This window comes from Aristolochia californica, unplaced genomic scaffold, assembly GCF_029961685.1.
Source record: "Aristolochia californica isolate CCGP_79_NKW_82.1479 unplaced genomic scaffold, dmAriCali1.0.hap1 SCAF_2, whole genome shotgun sequence".
Classification (NCBI taxonomy): Eukaryota; Viridiplantae; Streptophyta; class Magnoliopsida; order Piperales; family Aristolochiaceae; genus Aristolochia; species Aristolochia californica.
In genome coordinates, this window is record NW_027181881.1 from 8,227,048 (window position 1) to 8,251,315 (window position 24,268).

At 43.4% G+C, this 24,268-nt stretch overlaps 1 protein-coding gene across 1 annotated transcript in view; it reads right to left on the reverse strand.

The window, feature by feature from the left end:
- LOC137955714 (ferredoxin-dependent glutamate synthase 1, chloroplastic/mitochondrial-like) overlaps window positions 1-24,268 on the reverse strand; it is a 100,073-nt gene that overhangs the window by 23,208 nt on the left and 52,597 nt on the right. Inside the window, exons 11-16 of the mRNA XM_068802794.1 lie at window positions 17,852-17,962; window positions 17,518-17,733; window positions 15,890-16,047; window positions 2,754-2,883; window positions 2,416-2,474; window positions 2,193-2,298 (exon numbers count right to left, since the gene is read on the reverse strand). Of these exons, the coding sequence (XP_068658895.1) occupies window positions 2,193-2,298; window positions 2,416-2,474; window positions 2,754-2,883; window positions 15,890-16,047; window positions 17,518-17,733; window positions 17,852-17,962 (780 nt within the window). The remainder of the gene's footprint in view (window positions 1-2,192; window positions 2,299-2,415; window positions 2,475-2,753; window positions 2,884-15,889; window positions 16,048-17,517; window positions 17,734-17,851; window positions 17,963-24,268) is intronic.

The following is a 24,268-nucleotide window of genomic DNA, read 5'->3' on the forward strand; positions in this document are numbered from 1 at the left end:
CTCCCCACGACGGACTGTGCAGCCTTTGATGTCCTGATTCTTCAGTTTGCAGACGATACCATTTGTTTTGGGGTTGGTACTATGGATAAGATTCGAAAATTGCGTGTTGTATTGGCACTATTTGAATTGGCTTCTGGTCGAAACATTAACTGGAAGAAAACCACACTCCTAGGCTATCATATCAACTCATTTCTGCTTCAGGGTATGGTAGATTATTTGGGGTGCTCAAGTGGGAAATTTGTCAGTTACATATCTAGGACGCCCACTCTTTGACTCTCGACCTTCAACGACGCTTTTGTCCCCCCTTATTGAGAAATTTGAAAAGAGACTAACTACTTGGAGGGGAAAGTTTTTATCTACTGCAGGGCGACTCACTCTCCTCAAGTCTTGTTTGGCAGGATTGCCAAACTATTTATTATCCTTCATGCACTGGCCAACCTCCGTTTGCTACAGGATTGACGCCATCCGTCGGCGTTTTCTCTGGAGAGGATTAGAGGACACCTTCAAATATCATTTGGTGAGTTGGAAGGATATTCACATGCCCCACAATCGGGGTGGTTTAGGCATCCGACCTACGAAGGAGATGAACAATGCCCTTATGCTTAAATGGATTTGGAATTTCAACATCAAGCATAACAACTATGGAGAAATATGGTCAGGTTCTATCTTCAACCTTCGGGTGACTGGTGGAGGGAGGATGGCATTACTCGCCTCCTATCCCTGAAATGGAAATCAATTCAAAAGCTCCTCCCAATATTCAGATATGTAACTTCCTTTCACACAGGCAATGGAAGGACCCTTCTCTTTTGGTTGGATGAATGGTGCGGCCCCTGCCCCCTCTTTGAGGATTTTTCGGGGCTCTCTAGGGTGGCAAGGGACCTCTCCTGCTCAATGGCAGATTCTTGGAGAGACTGTTCATGGAGTCTAACGTTTTCTCCTCTCTAGACTCAACAACATTACTATCCGTGAGCATGCAGTTGATAAACTGGCATAGAAGCCCAGTATTAATGGCCGATTCACAGTTGCATCCACCTACTCTCATATCAGAAAGCAAGATTACAACATGCAGGAGCACAAGGCAAACTTGGCATGGAAACTCTCAGCGCCTAATAAAATCAAAATTTTCGTGTGGACGACCATAAGGGAACAAATCTTCACCTTTGACAACCTCCATAGCAGAGGCTACATAGCCCCCGATCGTACTTGTCCCCTCTGTGGTACAAGCGATGAGACAGTCCAGCATGTTCTATTACATTGTGATTTCTCTTGGCAAGTCTAGATGAAAATCCTCCAGAAGATCGGACTCCAAATGGGGCTACATCAAGACCTCTTTGGAACCTATGAGATGGTTATGGGGATCTGCCTTCCTAGGTTGGGCAAACTAATTCTCTTGGCATGCCTTGCGCATGTTCCATGGTGCCTATGGCTCGAGCGCAATAACTGGAGATTCAACTCTAAGGTTAGCACCCCGGAAAACACGTCTTCTCATGCAGTGGGCCTTATCTCGAGTTAGTTACATACCGGAAGGAATTTGCCTCTCTATCGGGTGTTTCCCTTCAGGAAAATTGGGGCTTGATCATGCATATGGCGGACCCGTGCAGAACCCCGATTATGGCCACCTGGGATCCTCACCCTTGCGACTGCATCCAACTCAATTTTGATGGCAGTGCTTTAGGTTGTCCTAGGCCGGCCGGAGCTAGTGGTGTTTTCAGAGACAGTAGTGGAAACCCTATTCGATCTTATGCAGGACCGGTGGTTATTGTTGATTCAAATACTGCTGAAGTGAGTGCTCTTCTATTCGGCCTTCAAATCTTCAAAGAGTGTCTCCATGACATGTTGTTTATTGAAGGAGATTCTAAGACTATCATCAACTGGTGCTCAAAAGATAGCTCCCCCCCTTGGCGCCACTGGCCTATCACTGATTGTATTGATGACATTGTATCATCTATTCATTGTAATTGGAACCTCGTTCCTCGATCAGCCAATTCTTTGGCTGATAAATTGGCAAAATTTGAAACTTCCCAACAATCTCTCATTGTTTGGGAAGGCTTCCCCACTTGTAATTGCTCGATTGAGCTTTCTCTTAATAAAAATCAGCATCTTTAAAAAAAAAAAAAAAAAAAATCAAACAGTTAAACATAATTTATTTTCAATATCAACTGTAAATGGTTAATTGACATTGCAGTTATTACCTCATCAAAAGTCAGCCCACCAATTTTTGATACACTACCACAAAATGCAAGGTCAATGATCTCCTTCCCTAAGCCATAAATTTCAAATATCTGTGCTCCACAGTAACTGACAAAGGAAAGTGGCCACAACTCAGCAGTCATAAACAATTAACTCGGTAAAATAAGGGGAAATTGTTGCATAGTGAACTCTTCACAAAAACAAAAAAGAACAAGCTTTACCAACCTAGAAAGCAAAGAGATGCCCATCTTAGATAAGATTTTGAGAAGACCAGCTTTTACTGCCTGGACAAATTATAAATGATCAACATAATATAAATGCATGAAATTGGCTATCCTTTTTTAGAAAATTAAGTAAGAGAGAGAGTGTGGAATTACTATAACTTGTATACAACAATGAGCTCACTGGCATTCAAAATAGTTTTGCTAACTGTTACACAAGCAAAAGCAGATAACATGGACAAAGATTTGGACTCGGAAACACCCAGCATTGTTTTGACTGAGGGAAGAACTGGAAAAACAAGAAAGTTGATTTGCTTACAATGATGGAGCCTGTTTACAGACCTTGCAATAGTTTTTCTGGGCTTGCTCAATTGTAACAGTCGGCATCTTTCCATTGCGCATTAAGTTTACTGTTTTCGTGCTCAGACGCCATTGCCGACATGTTTCCAATGCCAAATACGGACATACAGCACTGCAGAAATTGGAACAATGGCAGTCAGTCCATCCTTCAAAGATTAGACTGTTTCTAAGAAGAATAGAGTTAGTTTTAGTATTGCTCAGTCCATTAGCAAGATTAAGTATTCATTTGGTCTACAAATTAACTCCCAAGTGTATAAAATCTGCTTTTTTTCCTTAGAAATTTTACGCCTTATACGTGTTAGAAGTTATAGTTTAGCATTTATTTAATTTTGTTATTTTTCTAGCAAAGTCGTTTCCTGCAAAAAAATATTTTTCCTAGGGTTTAAGGCAGAGCAGGGACATGAATATAGTTTTGAATATTATTTACATCATAAATAGGGGAGATGGGTCTCTAAACCCTAATCCATGAAAAATTCATCAATGCGATATTTGATGATTAATAAAAGCCAATCACCATTTCAAAAAAAAGAACCCAAGTACAGAGTCTTTTTTTTTTAAATGAGAAAAAGAAAGGAAAAAGCTGAACAAAGAAGAGAAAAAACGCAAAACAATACAATCGAGAAAGAACTAAGTTCACAACAAGCCACACACAAGGTTCATTTTGTAGCAAGCAAATCAGTAAGAAATTTGATGATCAGAGAAATGATCCCATAATTTCTGGGAAGCGATTGTAAGGTCAGCAGTATGAAGAGGATCACCCAAACCAGCCCCAAAAGAGATGATAACAGAAGAGTGCCTTCAATGATCAATGAGAGGGAGAGATACTCATAATAAAAATTGAGACCCAGAAGAACAGTCTTTACTTCAGCTTTTGTAGAATCCACTATACCAACAGGAGACACCCTCATGGTCTCTGGAGGTTCCCACTACCACTCCGATACCAGGGTTTTCCTTTGAGCACCTATCAAAGTTAAGCTTGAAAAAGCCAAAGGGAGGTGTCAAGTTTTTCAGCACTGACAGAGCAATGTTTTTCCAATTCATGCGAAAAGATGTCGCAGTTTTAATCTTTCTATTTTTTTCGTGAGAAAACCATGCTGTTTCTCTCCAACCATATGGACCAGGGAACAGCAGTACCAGATAAGGGAGAGGAAAAGAGGAGATTTCTGTCAACCAGTCAGCAATCCTCAAGGGAAAGAAAAGGAAGATCCCAAATCTAAAATTTAGAAGCACCATATCTCACATGCAAAGTGCCAATTGAGCATAATATGGTCAATGGTTTACTCTTCAGCATCACAAAATCTGCAGCTGATGATTGAGGTCTAAAACCTCTATGGTCAAGCAGGTTTCATTTAGGAAGCTTTTCCTTTTACTTTCCACAAGACAGCCTTTTCCTTCAAAGGGTTAATGCAATGCAATGCAATCACAGGGGTCTTTAAGCAAGAAATGAAACACTCAACCCTCATTGAATCTGCATAAGAACAAGCCATAGAGAATTTACCAGAGGAATAAACAGAACAGATGATCTTGACCTCACCTCTGCCATTATAGAAGAATTCCTTTTGAAGTCACTGGAGTCGATTAATTTCAGTAGCCTCTCTGAGGTTGCAGAGTATAACATAGCTGAGACAAATTCCGCCACTATATTGAATAAAAGCAGGGAGAGAGGGTTGCCCTGTCTCAACCCCCTCGAGCCATTAAAGCACCCACAGTTTGTTCCATTTAAGATGAGAGAGTAAGATGTCAAGGACAAACAGCTCTTGATCCAGTATCTCCATCGATCCTCAAAACCCATGTGGCACATGAGATCATCCAAAAGAGTCCAATTTACCTAGTCAAAAGCTTTTTCTAGGTCCAACTTCAGCGTGAATATCAACTTCTTCAAGCGGGAAAAATGGTTGACAAGCTCATGAGCTACCATAGTGGAGTCCAACATGTTTCTGCCCTTCAAGAATACACTCAGACCATGGTTGGTCATTAAAGGGAGAACCGTCTTGAGCCGATGCGTGAGGAGTCTGCCAATGATCTTGTATGCGCTCGAGATCAGGTTGATTGGCTGAAAGTCACTAGGGATCTCAACATTTCTCATATTGGGAACCAGAGAGATGAAAGAGGCACCCATGTGTTGAGCACCTAGCCAATACTACCCAAAAGACCGGCCTGTTAGGAGCGGAAGACATGGGTACTTAACCCAGGACCATAACATTACACCACACCTTCGCGAGCCGACGACTACAGCGGCCCACTCTAGCAACACTGGCCGGACCCGGGTTAAGTTCCTACGGCCTACCAGTAATTTTAATATGGCCTCTAGGTCGCCCTCTTTGCTTAGGTCATCCCCTCCGCTACGTCGCCCCCTCCGGGATTCGAACTCACAATGTGGGAGCCCGCTCTGATACCAAATGTTAAGCACCTAGCCAATATTACCTAAAAGACCCGCCCGTTAGGAGCGGAAGACATAGGTACTTAACCCAGGACCATAACACCATGCTCTGAAAGGAGATGCCCCTCTAAAAAACCAACCAACCATCGTATAAATATCCTCCTTTATGGTTAGCGAAGCCTGCCGGTAGAAATTTCCATTAAATCCATCAGGAACCGGGGCTCTATCGCAAGCCATTCCCCATAACTGTTTTTTTTTATTTCCTTCTGGGAGAAGGGGACCTCAAGAAGAGATGAAGCAGTGCGGGACAGACGGCCAAACTAAAGCTGCTGGATTTTGGGCCGATTAAGGAAGTCTTCTGTGTATAAATCTGTGAAAAACTTGAGCAGCTCATTAGTAATTGGGATATTGTCCAACATTATCTCGCTATTGATGCATAAAGAGGTAATTTGGCTGGATCTCCTCATCAAATCGAGGAAGTGGAAAAATTTAGTATCCGCATCTCCATCAGTCAGCCATTTGAAGCAGGCTCTTTGCTTCCAACTAACTCTTTCATGGTTCAAAATAATTTTGCAGCTCATTTTGGAGCGAAAGACGAGTGGAGAATTCAGATTGGGTTAGGTACCTTTGCTCCTCTGACAAGTCCAAATTGGCTATATGAGTGAGGAGAGAGGCTTGAGCTTTATCGGGAAAGACCATTCGGCTTTAACCCAAGCCTGAAAGCTAGACCACCAATCCTTCAGCAGAGCATCAAATTCAGCATCCATAAGCAAGCATTCTCCTCCAACTCCCCACTGCCTATGAAATTCGCAAATCCACTCATAGAGGACGAGATGCGGATGGCCGGTGGGTTGCTTTCCATCACATAACCGGATTGCATTGAAATCCCCTGCAAAAATCCAAGGCAAGGGCCACCGTAGTTGGAGCTCAAAGAGCTCCTTCTAGAAATTCATTCTCTCACAATAACAATTTGGGCCATATACTCCAATGAGGCACTATTGGGAGCTGGAATTGCGATCACGAAAATGGATCCCCACTGAGTAACTCCCATGGTGGGTGTTAACCGCATCGAACAGAGAGGCATCCCACAATACCATGATTCCTCTAGAGTGGCCAATCGCATTTACGGTCGACCACTATAAAGAGGAGCAACTCTAGATATGTCGAGCGAGCCTTGCGTACGAGGCCTGACACTTTGCTTCCTGAAGCACAATGATAGAAGGCTTGAATTGGGATAGGAGGCGACAGATGATTGCTCGCTTCCGAGAAGAACCTCCTCCCCGAACATTCCAGAAAATCAAATTGCCCACTAATATGTATTTCATCACAAAGGAAAAAACTAGAGAAAACATCTCCGCATTTAACTGATGATAGAAGTTAGCGTGAGAGGCGATTTAGGTGATTTTGAGCGATTTCGGAGAGAAATTAACGTTACGCGTAACGTGCGCCGTTAGCTTCAAATGTGCTAACGTGCACCGCTTTTCGAAAATGAGCCGAGATCCTTCTCCGATCACCGTCCGATAGTCGAAAAAGAGGTTGACCTTCCGAGAAGACACAGACATTCCGAAACAGGAAAACGTCAAGCCAGAAATTCGGAAACCCTGAATCTTCCCTCCGACGAGCCAACAGAATCTCCTACGGAAGATTTCGAAGCCAGCTGAAAGACAATCTCCCGACGAAAGAAAAGGAACCCACCTTTCTGTTTCAGCTACGAAAAAAACAAATTTACAATGGAGAAAGTCGCTAGGAGCTCCTAATTCGCATCTCCACTGCCGTGGGATCGAAGATGTCCTTCATTTGTATTCCGATGGAAGCCGCTTCAAGCTTAATCCTTCAGTTCCAATGAGTCACAAACAAAGCTAACAGAACCCGTGAACTTTGGACACGGGATTCGATTTTCTTCTTGTCGGTGAGCTCCTTTCGGGGACAGAGAGAGTGCCGTGTCATCCATCGGCATGACTCAATAGTGCTCGCCAAGATCTACATTCACGAGGCCACAAACTCGGGATTTGGCTAGAAGGAGTTCGAAGAAGCCATCCGAAGCTTCTCTCCGGCCCAAACTCCGGAGGGGGAGCCCCCAGAGCCAGCAGCACCAACCCAAGCCTTCCCCTATACCTGAGCCCCAGCAGAGACAAAACACTCCTTTGAGGCCATTCCCCCCACCCTTCCCTTGAATTTTTTTTTTTTTTATGAAGATGTAATTTTATTAAAAAGAAAGGAAGAAAAAACTACAAAACTACAAAAGCGGAGGGCGCAAATCCTTTACAACGAGAGATTGCAGGAAAGCTCCCTCCTTGGCAAGCCCATCTGCTGCCGAATTAGCAGATCTCGGAATGTGAGACCAAATACAAGAAAAGGAAGATACAATATCCAAAATCTCCCGGAATACGTCCCAATGCCTCCATGGGGGAGAAGAATTGCGCTGGCACCAACCAATCACCACCTTGGAATCTCCTTCGATGTGAATAGGCCCACTAAATTTGTCTTTGAACACCCGCAATCCATTAAGAAGGCCATGTAATTCCGCCGACATTGAGTCGGATATGCCTAAAGGACCAGCATAGCAAAGACATTGATTTCCAGTTGAGTCTGAAATGATGCCCCCAAATCCCGCGATCCCGGGATTACCAAGAGAAGATCCATCAAAGTTTAGTTTTAGGTAGCCAGTTCCTGGAGGGGTCCATTCCTGCATAACTGGGATTTTAGCTCCAATGTGCATCCTCGCCAAATTGCTCCAGTTGTCTCGAATGTCAGTGCCTTTGAAAGAGGAGGGGTTTTTTTTGCCAATAACCAGGTTGATATTTGCCCTGTCACTCTATCAACAACTCTAGCCTCAGATTCGCTTTTAGCATCAAATTGCCTTCTATTCCGTTCATTCCAAAGCCCCCATGGAACGAAGCTAGCACAAGCTGAGATAATCAATTTACTGAGGCCAGGAAAGGGATATCCCAAGATCGACTTGCAAAAGCTTATCAGGTCGACAACAATACAAAATTGAGTCTCCAATTTGCTTAAAATAGAGGTCCACACAGTCCATGAGAACTGGCACTGAAGAAGAGTATGACTGGTGGATTCATCTTCATTGTGGCAGAAAAGGCATAGTGGATCTATAGATGGGTGACCTCTTCTTCTGAGCACATCAGCCATAAGAATTTTACTTTGACAGGCACTCCACATGAAAATTTTTACCTTAGGGGGGCACATAGGTTCCAGACGAAGTTGATGTCATGCTCCCTTTGCGTCGGATCCCAACCGTTGATGTATCCATATGCCGAAGCAACTGAGAATTTCCCACTTTTGTCAGGCCACCAAATGAGTTTGTCTTCATTGGAAGGCCAAATTCTGACATTATTCAAAGCATCTAAGAGACTGCTGGCTTCCATGGCCTCCATGTCTGTTAAACCCCTTCGGGGGTGTAGGTTCACATTCCCTCCCTCAAAAGCATCCACAACTGTAATTTCCTTGTGAGTGGAGAGAAGGAAAAGAGTGCTGAAAGAGTTCCGTAAAGGTGTATGTCTTGTCCACCAGTCATCCCAGAATTTAAGAGATCTTCCATTACCCACAAAAAATCTACAGGCTGATGAGAAAATCTGAAGAAGCAAAAAAATAGATCTCCATATTGAGGATAGTCCTCTCAGGTTTCCTCCAGCCATCCACCATGGCATATTCCAGCCCAACTTGACGCGAACCATATCCTTCCAAAGATTGGAGGAATTTGTGTTGTACTTCCAAATCCATTTAAGCATTAAGGCTTTATTCATTTCTTTTGATTTCCGAAGCCCTAGTCCTCCCAATCTTTTGGGTAAGCAGACTTCATTCCATTTGACCAAATGATATTTAAAAGAGTCGCTTGATCCTCTCCATAGGAATCACCTTTTCATTTAATCTATGGCTTTGCAAACTGAGGATGGGCAAGGCAGAAAAGATAATGCATAGTTTGGGATGCCAGCAATACAAGATTTAAAGAGAATTGAGTCTGCCTGCCTTACTAAGTAACCGCCCCTTCCAACTGGCTAACCCGGATTCAATCTTTTCAGCCACTGGGATCCACAGATTTTGGGAAATACACCCATGAAACAGAGGAAGACCAAGATTCTTCACTGGAAGCGTAGCCGTAGAGCATCCAAATAGATTTGCCATCTCTTCAAGGTCATCTGGGCTCACATTAAAACCAATGAGAGAGGTCTTCCTCCAATTAACTTTCTGACCTGATGCAATTTCAAAGAGCCCTAATACTGCTTTTATCCTCCTAGCAGTATCCATATCACCGGTGCCAAAAATTATGGTATCATCCGCATATTGCAAAATCGGTATATTGAAGGCCTGTTGAGAACTGGTTGGGGAGAGCCATCCAAGGTCAACCGCCGAATAGAACATGGCTGAGAGAAATTCTGCTACTATGTTGAATAAAAGTGGGGATAGAGGGTCACCTTGTCTTATTCCCCTCGTGCCTTTAAAATAACCGCATACCGAACCATTGAGGATCAGGGAGTAGGTTGCTGAGCCCACACAGCTTCCCCTTCCCTCGAAATTACCTAACCCCCCTAACCCAGCCATTCAAAACCTCTTTTCAGAACAACATGCTCCTACACACCTTCCTTCAGAAAAATCCAAAACCATCCAAATCCCTCCAAACTTGTTGCATAAAGGGCGACAATCTCTGACCCGCTCTATCCTAGTCCACACCTTCTCCAGTATCGTCAAGTCAAGCATACTTCAATGGCTGACAGATGAGCTTCACCTCCCTACACACCCAGAATTTCCTACCTCAACCCCCATTCCTGGCTTGTTCACTTTGAAACCTAGCAAGAGTCTTCTGCGGCCCTTGCTCTCACACCCCACACCCCCTTGCGCATCATTGGGATATTAGAATGGCTCTCCTTGACTCCGTCTAGTCAATTTGGGCAATGGGCTACAGTCACCGGCCTCCCTACGGAAATATGGCACAACGAGGTCTTCACGAGCATCATCTCGGAGTTTGGCGACATAGCTCTAGACCCCTTACTGAGCACTGGCATCGTCTTAATGAGGCCCGGATCCTCATCAATCCTATCCATCCTTGCGAAGGACGCTACTTCCGATGTATTATGGTGGATAATGCCCGATTTTGGATCCAAATTGAGTTGGCAAATATGCAATATTTCAGTAATGTGACTTCAAGTCCTACAACTAAATCCAGAGATTCTCTACAACCTGCCCACACATTGAGAGCAGCAACCCCAGCCTCCTCTCCCCTGAAGATGCGTCCTGAACCAACCAGCCTTCCCGAAATAATCACACTCCCTCATTCCCTCCCGGCCTCTTCTCCCCTGAAGATGCGTCCTAAACCAACCAGCCTTACAATTGGTGATGATTCTATTCCAGCTGCCTCCTTGGTTGTCCCCCCCTCCAGCCTACCATACCACCCACCCACCCACCATAGACACTATCCCTGATAGAATTTATTCCACCCCCCAGATACCTACAGCTGCCATTCACTTTCCCACTTTACCCCCCGAAATAATCACCCCCCCCCCCCCCCCCCCAATTAAAAGCTCCGTAGGCCTCCCTATAACCACACCCCACAGTCCTCACACCCCTCAAACCACCCCTCAAATAATGAACTCTCCCCCTCCACCTCCTCTAAGATATTCCCACCCAGAAATTCCTCCTCCCCTTGCCACCTACCAGCGGCGGAATAGAGGTCAGCCAAGACAGCTTCTCCAGGATGCTTCAGATAGAACAACAAAAATTCGACCCAAAAACCTGGGCACATATAGTGGAACTAGTGATCAATGATCATTATCTCTTGGAATGTTAAAGGAATTGGATCCGTGCGTCATCGTGCCGCAATTCGGGACCTCCTTGCCTCTACCGAGGCAACTGTTGCCATTCTTCAAGAAACCAAGGCGACTTCTCTGCCCCTTGGATATATTTGCAAGTTGTGGCCTCAAAAGGAGCCTAGATGAATTTCTGTGGATGCAATTGGATCGGCTGGTGGCATTCTAATTATGTGGGACACTACTACCATTGAGGTAACTGATCGTTGCTGTGGCACTTACTCCCTCGGAATCAAATTGAGAGACAAAGGATCGGGGAACATTTGGTGCCTTGTAGGTGTGTATGGTCCTACTAGACACCATGAGAGACATCTCTTCTGGTATGACCTTGAGAGGACTTGTCAGAGGTGGCCCATTCCTTTGATGCTTGCGAGAGATTTCAATGTTACCCGCTTCTGCCACAAGAAATCCCCGCCCTCCTGGAGAATCACTACCTCCATGAGGCTATTTGCAGACTTTATTGGCAGTTGGGATCTTGACGAGGTTACCCTATCTAGGAAGACCTTCACTTGGTCAAATGGCAGACAGCCCCCCGTCCTCTCCAAGCTTGACCGCTGCTTAGCCAATAATTACTGGCTTCAGTTATACAGCAATGCCACAGGCAAAGTCCTCAATAGGGTTGTCCCCCCCCCCCCCCCCCCCCCCCCTCTTTTAGGTTCAACAATGCTTGGATGGCGGACCCCTCTTTTGACTCCTCTATCCAGTCCTTCTGGGAGAGGATGGTTGTGATGGGCCCGACCGGGTGGAATTTCCCAGCCAAACTCAAGATGTTAAAGCCATTGCTGCGATCATGGTCCTTTGCGAGAAAGGCCTCTTCCTCAGTTGAGAGAGCCACCGTCCTTTCTCAGATTTCCACTTTTGACCATGAAGAGGAATCTAGAAGCCTCTCTTCCTCATAAGTAACTCAAAGATACGCCCTTCAAGGGCAAATCTTCACTCATAGTGAGCTCATGCACTGGTAGCAGAGTGCAAGATTTAATTGGCTCGTTGAGGGGGACGCCAATACTAAATTCTTCCATGCAGTCGCCTCTACTCGGAGAAGAGCCAACCGCATCAAAGTGCTCAACGACAATGGTGAGAGTACCTCGGATCGATCCCTTATTTCGGACTCACTGGTGAACTTTTTTACAGAATTATACTCTGATGGCCAGCTAGTTCGCCCTTTCTTCAAAAGGGTTCATCTCCAGGCTAGTCCTTCGGTCGCAGCTAGTCTCATCGAGCTCCCTTTCTCCAATAAGGAAATTGAAAAAGCAGCATTGGGTCTTCCTTTGGATCGTGCTCCGGGTCCGGATGGCTTCATTGGGGAATTCTATCGCCGATGTTGGCCCTTCATCACAGACGACATTGCCTGTATGGTCCACTCGTTCTATCAGCATGGCATCAGATATAGGAGCATCGGAGCTTCGTTTATTGCCCTCATCCCTAAAAAAGAAGGGGCAGAAATTCCATCTGACTTTCGGTCGATGCCTCACCACTAGTGCTTGCGCACCTCCTTGCCAATCGCCTCAGCGTGGTTCTCCCTATTGCAATCCATCATGGCGAAAGTGCTTTTATCAAGGGAAGAAATATATTAAACTCGGCCATGGCATGTCACGAGCTCATCCACCATTTTAAGACTTTAAAGCTTCCCAGATTCATCCTGAAGCTTGATATTGAGAAAGCCTTTGATAGAGTTAATTGGAAGCTTTTGGACACTCTCTGGGGAAGATGGGATTCGGGGAAATATGGCGCTTCTGGATTTAAAGTTGTATCTCCTCTGTAAGCTACTCCATTCTTCTCAACGGAACGGCTTGCGGTTATTTTAGGGGATCCAGGGGAATCAGGCAGGAAGACCCCCTTTCCCCTTTGCTCTTCAATGTGGTAGCGGAATACCTATCATCTTTGATCTATTCGGCCAAAAACCTAGGTTGGATCCTCCCCACGACGGACTATGCAGCCTTTCATGTGTCGATCCTTTAGCTTGCAGAAGATACAATTTGTTTTGGGGTTGGTACTATGGATCAGATTCGAAAACTGCGTGCTGTATTGGGACTATTTGAATTGGCTTCTGGTCAAAACATTAATTGAAAGAAAACCACACCACACTCCTTGGCTGCCATATTGACTTTCCTGTGCTTCAAGAAATGGCTGAATATTTGGGGTGCTCAGTGGAAAATTTGCCAGCTACATATCTTGGACTACCACTCTTTGACTCTCGGCCTTCAGCGACGCTGTGGTCCCCACTTATTGAGAAATTTGAGAAGAGACTAGCTACTTGGAGGGGCAAGCTTTTATCTACGGTTGGGCGTCTCACTCTCCTCAAGTCTTGTTTGGTAGGACTGCTAAACTATTTATTATCATTCATGCACTGTCCGGCCTTAGTTTGCAACAGGATTGATGCCATCCGTCGATGCTTTATCTGGAGAGGATCATTGGACACCTTCAGATACCATTTGGTGAGTTGGAAGGATATTTGCATGCCCTGAAATCGGAGTGGTTTAGGCATATGGCTTACGAAGGAGATGAACAATGCCCTTTTGCTCATATGGATCTAGAACTTCAACATCAAGCATAATAGCCTATGGGGTGATATGATCAAGTTCTATCTTCAACCTTTGGGTGCCTAGTGGAAGGAGGATGGCGCTACTCGGCTCCTATCTCCAATATGGAAATCAATTCAAAAGCTCCTCCCAATATTTAGAGATGCAACTTTCTTTCACACAGGAAATGGAAGGACCATCCTCTTTTGGTCGGATGAATGGTGTGGCCCCCGCTCCCTCTCTGAGGATTTCCTGGGGCTCTCTAGGGTGGCGAGGGATCTCTCTTGCTCAGTGGCTGACTCTTGGAGAGATCACTCATGGAGTCTTACATTTCGTCAGGGATTAAATGACGAGGAAACTATTGCTTTTTGCTCTCTCCTCTCCAAGCTCAGCAGCACTGAGCATGCAGTTGAAAAACTGATATGGAAACCCAGCATTAATGGCCGATTCACAGTTGCATCCGCCTAATCTCACATTAGAAAACAAGATTACAGCCTGCATGAACACAAGGCAAACCTCGCATGGAAGCTCTCAACGCCTAATAAAATCAAATTCTTCGTGTGGACGGCCATCAGGGAACAAATCCTCACCTCTGACAACCTCCATAAAAGAGGTTACACCGCCCCCGATCGCACTTGTCCCCTTTGTGGTGTGTGCGATGAGACAGTCCAACATGTTCTCTTACATTGCGACTTTTCATGGTAAGTCTGGATAAAGATATTTCAGAAGATTGGTCTCCAAATGGGGCTACATCAGGACCTTTTTTGTACCTTTGAGATGGTTATGGGGATGCACCTTCCTAAGCTGGGCAAGATAATTCTCTTGGCATCCCTTGCGCATGTCCTATGGTGTATATGGCTAGAGCAAAACAACCGGAGATTCAATTCCAAAGCTAACAACCCGGATAATATAGCTTTTCAAGCAGTGGGCCTTATCTCGAGCTGGCTACATTCTAGGAAGGAGTTTGCTCGAGAAAATTGGGGTTTGATAGCGCACATGGCGGGCCCTCGTAGGAATCCGGTTATGGCCACCTGGGATCCTCCTCCTTATGACTGCATCAAACTCAATTTTGATGACAGTACTTTAGGTTATCCTGAGCCGACTGGAGCTGGTGGTCTTTTTAGAGATGGCAGTGGAGACCCTATTATCCTATGCAGGGCCGGTGGGTATCGCTGATTCAAATACTACTGAAGTGAGTACTCTTCTGTTCAGCCTCCAAATCTTTAAAGAGCGGCTCCATGGCAAGCTGATTATTGAAGGCGATTCAAAGACTGTCATCAGCCAGTGTTCAAAAGAAAGCTCCCCTCCTTGGCGCCACTGGCCAATCATTGATTGTATTGCTAACATTGTGTCATCCATTTATTGTAATTGGAACCTCGTTCCTAGATCAGCCAATTCTTTGGCTGATAAATTGGCAAAATTTGGAACCTCCAAGCAATCTCTCATTGTCTGGGAAGGCTTCCCCTCGTGTAATCAGCTCGTTTGAGCTCTCATAATAAAATTCAGCATCATTTCAAAAAAAAAAAAAAAGAATGTATTTCATCACCAATATGTATTTCATCAAAGTAATTCACCCACCAAAAGAGAGCATTTTACCTTTCCACACCGCTAATCTCTTCTCAAATCTTTTGATCATTGGGTACAACTCCACTTACATGGGGAATCTTTGAGTATATACCCTTGGCAGCCTCCCCAAGAAGAGTGATTTTTATTTTTTTTTGAAATGATGCTGATTTTTATAAGGACAAAAGCTCAAAAGATGATTAAAATAAACTTTACTTTGATGGAGGTTCTTGAGGGAACCTAGGCCGTGCAGGAAATGGAGGTCTCCATTTGGATCATTTCGGACAAATTATTAGAGAATACTCTGTTCCATTTGGTGAGAGTCATTCTACAAGGAAGAACTTCAGGCGTTATCGTGCAGCCTGAGGGTTTATTGACAGCTTTTTAACTCGCCTCTGGTGGTGGAGGGTGATTCCACAGTGGTGGTTAGGTAATTCTCTCATGGACACTTCGGCTTTGCAAGATGAAGTGTTCAATTTATGTGAAGGACTTCAGTTGCAGCAGTCACATACTGTGCAAACTGATAATGAGTTTTACTTTTTCTATTGATTGGGATTATTTTTATCACTATGTTCTTTTTAAGCATACAAGTTTTTTTTATCTTGTCATTATTATGGCCTATTCGTAAGCAACCTTCTTCTTAGTGGCCTTTTAGCCATTGGCCTGTTTGCAACTTGTCAAATGAAATTTTCCATATTCTCAAAAAAAAAAAAAAAAAAAAAATCACCAATAATGTAATCAAATAAAACAGCATCTTACATGCTGTGCACATAATTTAATAGAAAGTATATATCTCAGAAATAAATTATTGTCCATATAAAGAAGAAAGAGAAGAACCTGGCACCATATCCAACCAAACAAGCAAAATGGTGAGTGCTGAAACATTGAGCAGTATCAGCAACAATTGAAGCTGACATACGCAACCCATTCTGAATGAGGTGTTGGTGAACAGCACCAACAGCAAGAAGTATAGGGATAGCAGGACGAGTTGGTTCCTGACACAATTACAAAAAAGAAGCCAAATTAAATGATTCACTGTCAAACCAATGGTCCAAGTACACATAAGATGAGAGATTTGACACTGGAACATGTTCAAGCCACAAAAACACATAATTTCAGTTCATGGACAAAGCTAGAATGTGAACAACCCTGCCACTACTATTTCAACTCTAAAAAATTCCTGGTTTCAAGTTGAAAGCTGAATTTACAGGTGTGGTTTTGTAGCTCAAATAAGAAAAAAAAAAAAAAAGAATAAAAAACTGTTCCATAGGACTAGCAGGCTCTGTCTTTCCTTTGTTTTCTCAATAAAGGATCCATTTCTCTTAAAAAAATTGTTGTAATTACAGTTGAATGTCACTTGCTATATTAAAAAATAAAACTTACTCAAGAAATGATTCTAGCAACTAATTTAGATGGAAACTGCCAATGATTTAAGACTTTCTTAATAAGCAAATTAATTATTACTAAAGAAGACTTCCTATGTAAAGACTTTCCCAAAAAAACTTCTACAAATTGGAACTCTTGACAAACTGGAGTAATAAAGGAATATAGTTGCAGAATTTCGTCAAATAGAAAATACAAAAAATAATAACATTCCCTAAAAAGCCACTCTTCCGCCTCTTATATAGTTTCAATTGTTTTATATGACTTTCTCAGTCTTCAGGATATTCTTCAACAAATGAAGTGTATACTACATCACATATATGCACCAGAAGGAGAGAGTAATGATAGTAAAACAATATTCCAACATTCTCCAAACTTCTGCAAGAAGATCTCAGGAGAAAACATATATCAATTTGAACAAGGAGCAAATGAGACCAGAAAAAGCATATGCCTTGGAAGACCATCGTAGCACCATTCTTTCTTTTCCACTGCCGTCTCACAAAAAGATCTACAATCTTTCTCTCCTTTTTCTCCAACAGAAATGCCTATCCCAATGCACTATGAGGATGGCCTCACTGTGCTCAAGTATAATTAATGAAAAAAAATCAATGCTAACACTCATGACCATGATCAGAGAGACAACACATACACATGAGGATGAGAGATATAATAATGAATGGGAAGAGAAGAGGGAAAATAAAAGAAAGAACAAAAAAGCAAAAAAAGCCAAAGGAAGATTAAAAAAAGGAACCTCATGAATGATAACAGTGGTTTGTAGTTAATTTCTGAAACTAACAAGCAAGTAGTATGTGTTACTTCCAACAAGACGTTAAAAAAAACTTCCAGTCCACTAGGTTATTTGCTTAACTTTATCAGCTAAATAGTGCTAGTGCAATTCTCTCAATAGTAGAATAGAAATAACGCTTTCAAATAAACAAAGACCAACTACAACAACTACTCACTAAACATGCTGGAAATGTGGACAGTGCATGGAACCATATAGAGAATAATCATCCAAGCTTCTGTGCAGTATGATACAAATAGATTACCCACAACATGAAAAATTAGACAGACATCCTTACCAGTTCTTCAGAACGGTCAGAAAGTACAAGCAACTGTGAACCATTACGAACAGCTTCATCAGCTTCTTCACAAAGAATCTGCAGTGTCTTCTCCAACGAACAGTCAAGGCCTTTACGAATATCAAAAAATGTACGCAATATTTGTGGCTTAAAATGGGGGTCCTTCATCAAGCTCTCAAGTTCCCCATCATTTAGCACCGGACTTGAGAGAATAACCTTGTTGATTGTATAAAAAAAAAAAGCAAATGAAATGAAAAAAAAATGATTATTTACTTGCAAAAAATGAGGGAAACAAGGTAAAGGGTCCAAAATTGAGGGATGGAACAGCCATTACCTGAGAGGCATTTTGTGGTCCAACCTCTAATATGTTCCCACGTTTCCCAATATTAACTTCAAGTGACATAACCAAGCCTTCTCTAAGTGGATCAATTGCTGGATTTGTGACCTAAAGAAGAGACAAGAAAGTTGCAAATAGTTTGTTCCCTAAAGATGTGAGAGGATATAAACTCACCGATAGTTTAAGTGGAAGTTTAGATGTAAAACACAAAGAAGAACTTGTCCAATAAGCAATGGCAGGTATAAATGTGAGAAACATATTATTTTCATTAAATGACACAAAGGTCCACAAAAATGAAAAGTCAGGTTAAAATTTTCCTTTTAGGAACAGAATTGTTTTTGAGAATAGTGAGAATGTCATTAAATAAAATAAATTTTATCGATGGAAAGAGAACTATCCAGGTATATAAGAATTAAAGGAGCACCCTTATTTGAAAAAGTGTGTAAATAGACTATAAACGAAAAGAGCAAGTACAAACAAACCTAGGTCGGAGGGCTTTCCTCCACAACAAGGTGTTGGAGTGAAATGCCCGCTTTAGCTTGGGTGTCTGCCAAGTGATTGGTAGAGCGAGGAATGTGTTTCCAATTACAATTCAAATGAGAAATTAAATTACATATTTCCAAGTACATATCCCAGTGACGCCACAGGGACCTAATGGATTTTGCACACTAGTTTATGACCACCTTTGAGTCGCCTTCTATACAGAATGGACCCGAGAGTCGATTTGAAAAAAATTGAATTCCGTTTAGCAGTCCCGAAAGTTCAGTTGTTGTGGAATCTAAATTTCCAAGGGGCCCGCAAAAGAGAAGAGAAGATCACCGTTTGCATTTTGTATAATTCCTCTGTAGCCCGCAAGATCAGGGCAACCAAGAGCACTCCCGTCAAAGTTAAGCTTGAAATGGCCTAATGGTGGGGGGGTCCAAATAGCCATGAACGGGGGGCGAGAGGTCTGAGAGAACCCAGCAACGAGAATTCTTTTCTCTGAAGTTTGTGCTGCTAAAGTTTCTGAATTCTTTTCAGTTTTGGAGCCAAATAGATACTTGGCCCGAAATTTGATCAATTAGAACTTCTATGGGGGAGGATTTGAATTTGAATTTCCTCCTGTTTCGTTCTTTCCATAGTTCACATAGGATATGACCAATACAACATGATATAATCAACTTTCCTATCTTTGGGAGTCTGGATTCAACGAGTGAGAGGATAGTAGATGATAGATTTGCAGCAGCACAATATTGGAGCCCAATTTTATTTAAGAGAGAGGTCCAAACCGAGTGGGCATAATGGCATGATAGGAGAATGTGATTGGCTGTTTTTGGAGCAATTTTGCAGAAAGGGTATAATGGGCCCTGGACTTGGGAACCCCGCCGGATTAAAGAATCAGAGGTGAGGATTTTATTTCTGCAGGCGGTCCAAATGAAAATTTTTGCACGTGGCGGGGCAAGGAGGTTCCAAGCTGAGGCAGCTGGGTGATTTGAATGGGTTGTGGATGTGTTGCATAAGAAGTTGTAGGATGAGGCAATGGAGAAGGACCCTTTTGAGCAGGGTGTCCAAATTAAAGTATCATCTGTGTTATTGGGTTTCATTGCAGGAAGGCTTGCAAGGAGATTAAAGGCCAGAATGGCTTCAGGATCAGAAAGATGTCTTCTGAGATTTAAATTCCAGTCCCCACTGTCTGATCATATGTTAGAGATGAAGGCATCAGAATTACCAAAAAGGCTAGAGATTGACTCATGGCTAATTTTGAGGCTGGATTGGCTAGTCCGCCAATCATTCCAAAATTTTGTTGAGGTACCATTTTAGACATAGCACTTTACTGCTTTCTTGAAATCTGGAAGAAGTCGAATGATTTTTTTCCAAGCAGGGGAGAGAGAATAGAATTGTCCCCCCTTCGTCCACCAGCCCGAATGCTTGTTAGCTTTTGCCGCTACTAGAGCTCTCCAAATTAAGGTAGGGTAGAGGTAGAGTTTCCAAATCCATTTAAGGAGAAGAGCAGAATTTGTAGTGGTAGTATCTTGAATACCCAAACCTCTTTACAAACTTCGTCCCATTTTACTAGATGATATTTTTTCTCCCCATTTGGCCCTCCCCACAGAAATATTCTTTTTAGAAGCTCGATTTTGTTTCTGACAAAAACAAGACATCGAAACATGGACAAATAGTAGTTGGGAATTCCATGTAAACAGGATTTAATCAGAACTATTTTTTTTTTTTTTTATGAAATGTGATTTTATTAAGAGACCAAAAAGGAGCTAACTCCTGACAACAAGAGATTCCAAGGAGGCTCCTTGCTTGGTTAAAGCATCAGCCACATAATTCGCTGATCTCGGAATGAGAGACCAAAAACAATCAAAAAGATTGACAATATCCAAAATTTCAAAAAAGGCATCCCAATGGCGCCACGGAGGTGAAGAGGCATTCTTGCACCAACCGATCACCACCTTAGAGTTTCCCTCAATCAGGATCGGCCCAGAGCAATGATCACGAAAAACACGAAGCCCATTAAGAAGACTTTGAAGCTCAGCCGTCGTGGAGTCTGCAATACTGAGAGGCCCGAAGAAGGAGACGATCTGGTTCCCAAGAGAATCATGAATCACGCCACCGAACCCGGCTAAGCCGGGATTACCAAGAGAAGATCCTTCAAAATTCAACTTAAGGACTCCAGTAGGAGGCGGGGTCCTTTCACAGATGATAGGGGGCTTCGAAGAGATGTGGAGCTGGGCTAGGCTCCTCCAATTATTTATGATGGATGACCTCGAGAAAGTGGAGAAGGCTTTTCTAGAGTGAAGCCAAGTAGCAATATTGCCTGAGATGGTTTCAATGACTCTATCTTGAGTACTGAATTTGGCATTGAATCTTCTTTGATTGCGCTCCAGCCAGAGACCCCAGGCGATGAATGCGGATAAAGCAGAGATCATCTATTTTCCAAGACCGGGGATAGGAGTCCCGGCAAGCATTCGGCAGGTGGCAGCCAAGTCCTCAGGGAAGCAGAGATGGAGGCCAAATTTGCTAAGAATCGACGTCCAAATCCCCCAAGAGAAAGGGCACAAAAGAAGAAGGTGGCAAACAGTTTCTTCATTTGCATGGCAAAAAGGGCAGATGGGGTCAATTCCGAGTTGGCCACAATTTCTGAGGTTGTCAGCAGAGAGAATTTTGTTGCGGCATGCACTCCACATGAAGAATTTTATTTTTGGGAGGGCGCTAAGACGCCATGTGAATTCCACTGCAGGCTTGGGACCACGAGTGATCCCTCCTCGAATAGCAAAATAAGTGGAGGAGACTGAGAAGGAGCCACTTTTATATGGCCACTAGATTAATTTATCTGATTTGTTAGCTTGAATTCTGGTTGGCTGCAAAGCGTCCAACAGGCGATTGGCTTTTTTTTTTTTTTGAAATGATGCTGAATTTTATTATGAGAGCTCAAACGAGCTGATTACACGAGGGGAAGCCTTCCCAAACAATGAGAGATTGCTAGGAGGTTCCAAATTTTGCCAATTTATAAGCCAAAGAATTGGTTGATCTAGGAACGAGGTTCCAATTACAATAAATGAATGACACAATGTCAACAATACAATCAATAATTGGCTAGTGGCGCCAAGGAGGGGAGCTTTCTTTTGAATACCAGCTGATGACAGTCTTTGAATCGCCTTCAATAATCAGCTTGCCATGGAGCCGCTCTTTAAAGATTTGGAGGCCGAATAGAAGAGCACTCACTTCAGCAGTATTTGAATCAGCGATATCCACCGGCTCTGCATAGGATAAAATAGGGTCTCCACTGCTATCTTTGAAAACACCACCAGCTCCAGCCGGCCCAGGACAGCCTAAAGCATAGTCATCAAAATTGAGTTTGATGCAGTCGTAAGGGGGAGGATCCCAGGTGGCCATAACCGGATTCCTACGAGGGCCCGCCATGTGCGCTATCAAACCCCAATTTTCTCGAAGGGAGACGCCCGATAGAGAAGCAAACTCCTTCCTAGAATGTAGCTAGCTCGAAATAAGGCCCACTGCCTAAGACACTATATTATCCGGGTTGCTAGCCTTGGAATTGAATCTCCGGTTGTTTTGCTCTAACCATAAAGACCATGGGACATGCGCAAGGCATGCCAAGAGAATTATCTTGCCCAGCTTAGGAAGGCACATCCCCATAACCATATCAAAGGTGGCAACAAGGTCCTGATGTAGCCCCATTTGGAGACCAATCTTCTGAAATATCTTCATCTAGACTTGCCATGAAAAGTCGCAATGTAAGAGAACATGCTGGACAGTCTCATCACACACACCACAAAGGGGACAAGTGCGATCGGGGGCGATGTAACCTCTTTTATGGAGGTTGTCAGAGGTGAGGATTTTTTCCCTGATGGCCGTCCACACGAAGAATTTGATTTTATTAGGCACTGAGAGCTTCCATGCCAGGTTTGCCTTATGCTCATGCATGTTGTAATCTTGTTTTCTAATATGGGAGTATGCAGAGATGCAACTGTGAATCGGCCATTAATGTTGGGCTTCCATATCAGTTTATCAACTGCATGCTCACGAATAGTAGTGATGCTGAGCCTTGAGAGGAGAGAGCAAAAAGCAGTAGTTTCCTCGTCATTTAATCCCCGGTGAAATGTAAGACTGCATGAGTGATCTCTCCAAGAATCCTCCATTGAGCAAGAGAGATCTCTTGCCACCCTAGAGAGCCTCGAGAAATCCTCAGAGAGGGGGCAGGTCCACACCATTCATTTGACCAAAAGAGGAGGGTCCTTCCATTTCCTGTGTGAAAGGAAGTTGCATCTGTAAATATTGGGAGGAGCTTTTGAATCGATTTCCATATCGGGGATAGGAGCCGAGTAGCGCCATCCTCCCTCCACCAGGCACCTAAAGGTTGAAGATAGAACCTGACCATGTTACCCCATAGGCTGTTATGCTTGATGTTGAAGTTCCAGATCCATTTGAGCAAAAGGGCATTGTTCATCTCCTTCGTAGGCCGTATGCCTAAACCACCCCGATTTCGGGGCATGCAAATATCCTTCCAACTCACCAAATGGTATCTGAAGGTGTCCTCTGATCCTCTCCAAAGAAAGCGTCGACGGATGGCATCAATCCTGTTGCAAACTGAGGCCGGACAATGCATCAATAATAATAAATAGTTTGGCAGTCCTGCCAAACAAGACTTGAGAAGAGTGAGCCGCCCAGCCGTAGATAAAAGCTTGCCCCTCCAAGTAGCTAGTCTCTGCTCAAATTTCTCAATAAGTGGGGACCACAACGTCGCCGAAGTCCGAGAGTCAAAAAGTGGTAGTCCAAGATATGTAGCTAGCAAATTTCCCACTGAGCACCCCAAATATTCAGCCATTCCCTAAAGCACAGGAGAGTCAAAATGATAGCCAAGGAGGGTGGTTTTCTTCCAGTTAATGTTCTGCCCAAAAGTCAATTCAAACAGTCCCAATACAGCACGCAGTTTTCGAATCTGATCCATTGTACCAACCCCAAAGCAAATTGTATCGTCTGCAAACTGAAGGATCGGCACATCAAAGGCTAAACAGTCCGTTGTGGGGAGGATCCAACATAGGTTTTTGGCCGAATAGATCAAAGATAATAGGTATTCCGCTACCACATTGAAAAGCAAAGGGGAAAGGGGGTCTCTTTGCCTGATTCCCCTGGATCCCCTAAAATAACCGCAAGCCGTTCAGTTGAGAAAAATAGAGTAGCTTGCAGAGGAGATGCAAATATGAATCCAGAAGCGCCATTTTTCCCCGAATCCCATATTCCCTAGGAGAGTGTTCAGAAGCTTCCAATTAACTCTGTCAAAGGCTTTCTCAAAATCAAGCTTCAGGATGAATCTAGGAAGCTTTAAAGTCTTAAAATGGTGGATGAGCTCGTGACATGCCATGGCCAAGTCTAATATATTTCTTCCCTTGATAAAAGCACTTTGGCCATGATGGATTGCAATAGGGAGAACCGCCCTGAGGCGATTGGCAAGGAGGCGCGCAAGCACCTTGTAAGCACTGGTGGTTAGGCTACTCAAATGTCAAATGTATCTTTTGGCTCCTCACTCTCACAGAAAGGATATAAGTGCTACTGTCTATCTATTAAGAAAACATTTGTTTCTGCTGACATGACATTTTCTTAGGATACTCCTTTCTTTTCTTCATCCTCCATAGATGTATCTCCAGTCATTTCTATTCTTGAGGTTGTTGCCCCAACACCCATGGATGATATTCCTAGTCCACTTCCTAATGCTACTGCAAAGAAGCCGCTACGGCTATATCACCTATGGAAAGTTACTCGTGATGAAACTCTGCCCTCTCTCCTATTGGACCAAGAACCCTTCATATCTACTGATCTTGAGGTAAGTGATCTACACCTGCCCATTGCTCTTCGAAAAGATATTAGAAAAGGTACTTGTTATCCATGAAACAGAGGATGTGCAATGGT